The sequence below is a fragment of the Prunus persica genome, chromosome G6 (genome assembly GCF_000346465.2).
Source record: "Prunus persica cultivar Lovell chromosome G6, Prunus_persica_NCBIv2, whole genome shotgun sequence".
NCBI classification, from domain to species: Eukaryota; Viridiplantae; Streptophyta; class Magnoliopsida; order Rosales; family Rosaceae; genus Prunus; species Prunus persica.
The window spans coordinates 17,311,001-17,319,479 of record NC_034014.1 but is presented as its reverse complement, the minus strand read 5'-3'; the positions used below and the strand labels follow the sequence as shown (position 1 = coordinate 17,319,479).

The 8,479-nt window shown below is 35.5% G+C and overlaps 1 protein-coding gene across 4 annotated transcripts; it reads right to left on the bottom strand.

The window, feature by feature from the left end:
• On the bottom strand, positions 442-6,054 carry LOC18773890 (S-adenosylmethionine carrier 1, chloroplastic/mitochondrial). 4 transcript variants are annotated; one of them, XM_020565045.1, is made up of 13 exons: positions 5,957-6,054; positions 5,712-5,769; positions 4,962-5,084; positions 4,428-4,510; positions 3,986-4,062; positions 3,233-3,323; positions 2,946-2,999; positions 2,774-2,869; positions 2,294-2,383; positions 1,577-1,628; positions 1,186-1,247; positions 894-974; positions 442-810 (listed from the first exon to the last, which is right to left on the bottom strand). In XM_020565045.1, exons 2-13 carry the CDS (start codon positions 5,764-5,766, stop codon positions 685-687), a joined length of 990 nt encoding a protein of 329 aa, XP_020420634.1. In that variant the 5' UTR covers positions 5,767-5,769; positions 5,957-6,054; the 3' UTR covers positions 442-684. The 4 variants fall into 4 exon arrangements, with proteins under 4 accessions (XP_020420634.1, XP_007205556.1, XP_020420635.1 ...); XM_007205494.2 differs by having other exon boundaries at positions 4,962-5,069; XM_020565046.1 differs by having other exon boundaries at positions 5,898-5,976.

Below are 8,479 nucleotides of genomic sequence, written 5' to 3'. Positions count from 1 at the left end.
TGTATGAATTGGATTATTTGTTCATTTTTAAGCTAAAAAAATAAGTTATTTATTATAAATTTTTTATTAAAAAAATTTAAATTTTTTTTTTTTTTTAAAAAAAATAAAAAAAAATAAAAAATTAATAATCCGGTTCAAAACCGGAACCGGTCAGAACCGGACCGGAACCGGTTAGAACCGGACCGGCCGGTTTTTGAAATTTTTTTTGCTTAAACCGGACCGAACCGGACCGATTAAATAGTACCGGTTTCGGTTCCGGTTTGAAGTGAGAACCGGACCGAACCGGACCGCGCCCACCCCTAGAATATACTATAATAATTGAGGTCACATTATGGAATTATAGTTAGTACATCATAAAACCGAAACACTTTTTTACTTCATCCCTATCCCGTTTTCCAATGTTAATTGGATTGGACTGTAAAGTCCCCAATCTAAAATGGATTAAATGCGGAATTGCTAAATATTAACATTTTCGAATCGACTGCAACTGACGCCCATTTTGAGCTAGTAGCACCAACATTTCAAACTACGAACATGAAGCTTAATGCAAAAAACAAAACAAAACACAAAAACATGAAGCTTAATTTGTTTATCATAAAAATTTTACATTTTAAACAAAGTAGAGAAAAAAAAAAACTGTTCAAGTGCCGATAAATAAGCCTCTTAGTTTATCTAAATGCTAATTTAATCCTGCTTTGAGTCTTCAGGAAGTGTTGGTCGCCTCTGAGAAAGAAACCGCTTTGTACGCTCAAGGACACCAAAAAAAATCGATCCACCTATGCCTATCCACAGAACTCTTGGCCCAATGCCCTGAGGTAAACACAAAAATAAACAGCATAAGTCAATAACCAACTAATATGATCATATCATGACCAATGCTTCTCAATACTTACCTTCAAAAGAGCAGGAGGTCCTTCTTCCCTGACAATAGTTTGAACACAATCAATGATTCCTTTGTACTGGTTTGCAGATCCCTTAGAACAAGCAAGCAAATAAACCACATAACTGTTAAACTACGCTGCAAACGTACACATGGTACATAATATGGTATGAGTTTCTTTTTTTATAATTAAAGCCCCTCAAATGTATGCCTGACAAAATTTTCAGGCTCGCGATGGGGAACACATTCGTACAAACATCAAGAGGAGAAGAATAACAGGAAGCAGGATAGCGGATTGCTGTTACCTGAACCATTAGCCTGGTTTTAATCACATCAAGAGGAGTGGTTGCAGCTCCAGTTAGTGCCCCTACAAGAGTGTGACAATCAATGTATGAGATTTCATATGACCAACAGAGAGTATGACGAGTTTAATTTGTAAAAACCAAGGGAGAATGAGGTGCCATCTACAGGTGTCCCAAAATTACACAGAATGAGGTTGTTTCTGTTCATGATAACAGAGAAAGAACAACATTCTTCCATGAAAGTCAAGGCTGCTCATCCCCAAAAGCAAAAAAAATAATGAACATAAAAGAATTCATAGTATGTCAAAATGAAAACTGAAAGTGAGGAGACAAATTAACCATATTTGGGATCATATGCAGCTGAATGAAAACTGAAGAGTCAAAAGCTGTATACCAGCAAAAGCTCCAATTATAGCATTCTCAGGATCATTGAGCTCTCTTTTTGCCTGACAAAAAGAAAACAGATAAAAAACTGATAACAGATAACAAAACAAAGAAATTGAAAATACAGACATAAAACATTCATACACATATACAGACAGTGACACGCACATACATATTACATACACGTTGCACACATATGTCAAAGAACGACTGCCTCATAATCATGGATTATTGCTCATGGTAGGGCTAATACTTAGGATCTGGCTCAGAGAAGAAGAACGACCTAACAATTATCCTTCTCCCCATTGGTGCGTTATGCCTTAAGAAAGAAAAAGAATCAGATTTTGGGTCCTGTATATGGAAAGAAAAAGAAGCATTCTTTACCGCTGTAAAAGGGAGGCAGTCGAGCCTTTGTGTGATAGAATCAGATTTTGGTCTTCTGAGTTTAAGGGCATTCCACTTTTCTCTATTTATGCATAATTGGAGAGCTGTAGTAGTTCAATGGGGTACAGATTTCTAGTTATAATATATTTATTGTTCGTTAATTGATAGTGTCAATATTCAATATGGTGAACATGGTTACACAAATCCTCACTATTGAAATTTGAAACATCACCATCATCTTATGAAGTCAAGGCATTAAATGGAAAACGTTAAGCATTCATTAATTCCATCAATTGCTCACTCTAGTCTGCAAGCACAATATGAGAGATGGTGAGAATCTTACCGCCGCTTTGTAACCTAGCCGAAGCTGCTCGTATAGGCAAAATTGAATTGCATCAAATGGCAAATCTCTCAATAAGAACGATCCGTATCCCTACTATATCAAAAATGATGGTGAAAGTTAATAAATTGAAACTAACTTTAGAAGTGCAATAAAAATTGTCATCGAGGTTGCATTTCCTAATAGGAAATTGAAGACATTACAGAAAGAGAGAATACAAAGTACAAAAACGAGATGGACAAGACGTCCATCTGAATTAAGCCACCTAAAGAATGCAAACAAGGTCACACTAAAATGAATCGAGGTTGCATATAAATGTCGCATCTATAATACTAACAGAAACAGACAACAAAACAGCAACAGAAACCCTCTCATAAAGGAAGCCATTTAATTCAACCCTTTGACTAAAGACCAAGTTAAGGAACTTCAAATCCATTTTCTAGAAAATGGAGATTTGATTTGTCCCTGGGTGGGAATACACACCGCATAGAATCCTTTGAAACCCTCTTTAGAAGCAATAAGGCGGACAGCATCAGAGGCCGATGTAAACTGCCCAGTTTGCATCCTTTGCTTAACAACCTGAGAAATATTGAAGAGAAATATGGTCAACTAAAGCAAATATTAAACATGGAAGTGCACAAGTAAATTACTCTACCTCTGTCGGAACACGAACGAGTGAAGCAGCAACGCCTCCAAAAGCCCCTGCTGTCTACATAAAGTTATAAAAAAAAATAAAAATAAAAAGGGATTTCGATCAACCAACCAAATAGGTACAAAGGATTATTGGACCATATCATCAAGGAAAAGATATATTCTAAATAAATATTTTGATAGCTGATTCCATAGAATATGTAGATCACAAGCACACCATGTAATGTAAAGTATACTAGACTATTGATAGAAGGCATGCATCAAAACAAAAGGGACGGACAGTTCTCTTACAAAATGAGCTAAAGCACTTAGATTTTCAGGAAACATCTTCAACAATTTCTGCTTCGTAGGTTCATAGACTCCAACAAAAATTGCAGAAGCCCTGTACACAAGTAAATAATTATCAATCACAAATTACATTGCTCAAACATATTCAAACAAATAACTTAAAGGGTGATCCAGAATACATGATGAGCTTATATAACTATAGCCAAATAAAAGTAGAATCCCAGCAGCTGAAATTTTGGATTGGAGGGTAGAGCCAGAGAGGATGATCGCACATATCTTAAAATGCAAACATCCGCATATATAGAAGGAACTAATTTAGAAAAAGATCTTTATCAGTCTAATTTAGATTTCCCAATCCATAAAGTTTATTTGTTTCAAAACCCACAACATTAATACTAAATAGAATTAACTAAAATAAGTGCATGAAAAATGAAAGGAAAAGAAAAAAAAAATTGTGTTATTGAAAGCATGCTGCAATAGCTTGTGTAAATTGGCATGGTAAGCCAAAATTTGGAACTGAACTTAATCCAGAAAAATATGACAACAAATGATTATAGCCCCATATATTGACAATACCTAGACCAGGAGATATGTGTTCATGAAAGTCCCAAACAATCTTAAACTGATAAAATTATCTGAAACATTAATTGCTCTCCACTACCCATGCTCATGGCATACAAATGGAGCCATTACAATAAACATGCATGATTCCAATTGATGTTAAATCACTTAATCCCATATCCAGAGGGTACTTACGGTAAGACACCAGCAAGATTTCCAGCTAACCCAGAATAAAGGCCCTTCAAGACTATTTTCCCTCCCCCACGAGCAGCCTGTCCCAAAGTTCAACAGTATTCATAAATAACTTGATCGACAAAAGAAAGATGAAAAGTATACAAAGAAGCTAGTACAGGATGCACCCTTCATGGGCTTCTAGACAGACAACTTCTGCAACATGCAGATACTAAACAAATGCGAACAAGGATAAATAAATAAAACAACTGAGTGCTCAAGACCCAAAAACTGGATACCAGAATAAACTAACAAGAAATCTAGTAAATGATTTCCTGAGCTATTGTAGCTGTATCTATCAAATAAAAAGATTAACCATAATCAACAGGCCAGAGAACCAGAGGTGCAAACCCATCAAATTTTAAACACATGAATAAACTAGAATGCATTTGCATAGTTAACCTGCCTGCAGTCTTGTCTTTATAGTATCAATGGGGTATAGAGCTGTTTCAACAACAACACCAGCTGTACCTCCTGCTATAACACCCTCTGCAAAATCCATCCATATTAGTTAAAGCAGGAATGCAGTATTTAATGATCCTGGGCCTAACATAATCCAAGAGATAGATGATATTGCTCTCGCCCCTGCCTCCATCTAACCAAAAGCTTGTAACAAAGCCTACAAGCTCTACTCCACATTTTTGTAAGTAAAATATACATGATAGGGAGTATTGCACATCCAATGATGATTCGAGAGAGAGAGAGAGAGAGAGAGAGAGAGAGAGAGAGAGAGAGAGAGAGAGAGAGAGAGAGTAACCTACTTTCAAAACTTATCTTTACTCTACATTAAATCTTCAAAGATTAGCAGTCCCTCAATGCATTCATCAACTCAAAGAACTGGACTTAATTATGATGCTTAATGAACTGCAGCCTAGAATTTAATAAACAAGTAACTTCCACACTAATCAACAATATCTTCAATTGTAACTACTAAACGTACCAAATAAAGTGCGTAAGAAATCAAATGGCTTATCTTCATGCAAACTGACTGATGCAAAAGACTTCCGTGTTCCTATAGGAGCATACTGCGTTTTCTTGCAATATTCATCTGCAAAACCATATCCTTTATTTTTTTTTTAAATTAAAAAGCAATAACATACAAATATAAAATTCCAAGGCAACATAAATAAAATTCTACATCATCAAGACAAAGAGCCTAGGTAGATTATTGTCTAAACTTCTGGAGAACTTATACACAATTGAGAAAAATGATTTATGAAATGTGATGGTAAATCCATGTTGACTTGTAAAGAGATTACAGAAACTGTTTTATAGGAGTTCCTAATTATAATTGCAGAGAAAAAAAAAAAAAAAAGGCTACTTCCTACTGAAAAAAAGGGACTTTACAAATCCAATATTAGAGGGCTTTGAACGTTTCAGACTTACAAAATAAACCTCTAAGTAATTTATTTCACACGTAGTGAGTAGAAAAGCTTAAACATTCAACAATGTCAAGAAGATATCACACCCAGAAATGGGTAACATCAACCGTAAATACAAGTGCAAATTGGGGTCTTTGTAGAAACACCACAATTTATTTCAAGCTATGTATTGTTGAATAACGTGTTGCTTCACAAATACTGATGGTAAGAGTGATATATTATGCTATAAAAACATCAATAAACACCAAATTTAAGATATATTTGTATATATTGTTCTTATATAAGCAGAAATTGAGAAAATTGTTTACCTGATGAAGTTCCTGAACAGCTTTTTGAATCCACTGCTAGCGTCAGAGGACCCATTACCTTGCCCAAACCAACCAATCAATCACACAATTACTCAAATTGCGAACAATATTGCACACCAAAATTAAAAATTCAAGAAAAACAGTTTCATATTTTCAAAAGAAACAAAGCTCTCTTTTTTTTTCTACCCAAATTATTATTGCATAAACATTGCTGAAAGGAAGAAGAGATAGGGAGAGTTGAGTACGAATGAGCAGAGTCGTAGTTGTTGTCTTCTGGTAGAAGCGGGTGAGGGAGGGAAAAAAATAACAGCAAGTCTCTTATGCGGAGTGCGAATTTACAGAGTGGGAATACAGGCCGTTCGATGTAATGAAGGGCTGAGATTTAATTTTCTAAGCACACTGTATTTCTGGGGTGCTTCTATTTGAACCTCTCTTCCGACCTTTTTTTATTTATTTACTACAAGCGATAACCACTCTAATCTAATTTATAAGGAGGAGATTCGAACTTGACGGGCTCACTGCCCTAGTCAATTGACCAAATCTACATTCGCGCTTCCATCCAACCCCATGTTAATTGACCTAATCCACATTTGCCCTTCCCTCCAACAACATATTACTTTAGGCCTCGTTTGGTAGGCTGGCCTGGACTGGTTAGAATTAGCTTATAAGTGCTGGATTGAATCGGGTGGGATTTTAAGTCTAGTGCAGTACACTTTTGCACCAAACAATGGACTGGATATGACATTGAATGAAAGAGGGATCTCTGATTTCTGAAGAAAACTCGAAAGGATAAAACTTCAGAAGAGAAAAGAGTACCACACACGCTGCAGAATACAAAAAAAGGTAAAACATTACTAGAACCATCAGGACAATCCCGTAACCAAAAGGGTGGCTCATCAAACCAAAAAAATAGATCCTCCTGACTAAGACCAAAACGTGCAATGCGATCTGCAACACCGTTACAACTTTCTCCTAGTTGTTTTCTTCCTTTTCAGTTGCAACTTTCTCCTACTTTTGACTCCACCTCATATCACACCAAATCTGTGCACACTAATTCAGTGCACACACATCCTTCATGTATTGGCAGTTATGGAAGGCAGCATATGATGAAGGTGAGAATGATATCTTGTTTCGAAATAAGAGGCAAAAACCCCTTTCTCAATAATTCATTCATTCAGCTCATATGCCTCTTACTTCCTGCACATTAAAGAAAGCTATAAAAATGATCTTATAACAAAACTGTTTGTTAAGAACTCTCAAGAGGAGTTCCTATGGTGCGTTGGTGTATATCCTCCCTTGTAATTGTTCTTTAAACTAAATTTTGACGGCCTTTCTTGATTTGGAATAGTTTTGCGGGGTAAAGATTTCTATCTACACTACTACAAAAAAGCAAAAAGACGACGGTAAATCACCGTCGTGTATTGGGTTTTTCAATGGTCGTGGAATCCACCGTCATCTTTTCCCTCATAAACCACGACGCTAAATAACCGTCGTTGTTAAAATATACAACGTCATCAACAAATACAAAACGACGTCTTTGTACTGCAAAAAGATCTAAAAAAAGCAATCGAGGATGATAATAGACGACCAACTCTCTAAAAAAACCGTCGTTAAAAAGGAAAAATATGACACAGAACAAGGCCGCAAGATAGACATACAACGACGAAAATACAAATACGACGACGTTAAATATAATTTTCACGACAATAAAAAATATGACGTCTTTAAATACATTAGAAGACGACGTTATTGATACCTACTACGTCGCATATATAAAAACAACCGTCGTAAAATTAATTTTCCACTTCGATTTTTCGATAAAAGATGACGTGGAAATAGTTGTCAGTGTCATTATTTACGACGTATATGTTTATAGAGTAGACGTTGAAAAACTAAACAACGTCGGTTACAAATATATGAGAGTCGTATTACAAAATTTATACGTCCTATTTTCAGAAACAAACAACGACGATAAATATTAGACGTTGTTAAATAAAACAACGTCGGAAAAAAATAAAAACAGACGTGTTTAGTCTGCTAAAGTTCTAGAAAATAGTCGAGGATGAGAATAGACGACCAACTCAAAAAAATCACCGTCGTTAAAAAGGAAAAATATGACACATATTAAATGAACAAGGCCGCAAGATATACATACAACGACGACAACTAAAATACTACGCCGTTAAATATAATTTACACGACAAGAAAAAATATGACGTCTTTAAATACATGAGAAGACGACGTTATTGAAATCTACTACGTCTCTTATTTACAAAAAACCGTTGTGAAATAAATTTTCCACTTCGATTTTTCTAAAAAATATGACGTGGAAATAGTTGTCAGTGTCATTATTTACGACGTATACATTTATATAGTCGACGTTGTATTTATATGTATTCATTACTCACGACGCACTTAATAATATAGACGACGTTCAACTTCTAAACAACGTCGGTTCCAAATAAATGAGAGCCGTATTACAGAACATATAGACGGCGTAGATTATGATGAGAGCCGTATTACAAATAACGTCGTTTAATTGTTATTAGACGGCGGTTATAATGAATTTCCGTCGGAATTCATTTCGTTCCTCTTCGTTTATAAAAGAACTTGCGACGTGGAAAATGTATGATGACGTCGTATTTTTTAACGTTCAGATTATATATCTCGTTTTTTAGACGTCGGTATTATGGGATTGGAGTCATGTTATTCTGAATTACATGGCGGTTCTTAATCCTTCACCGACGTGATATCCTGAATAATTGCTT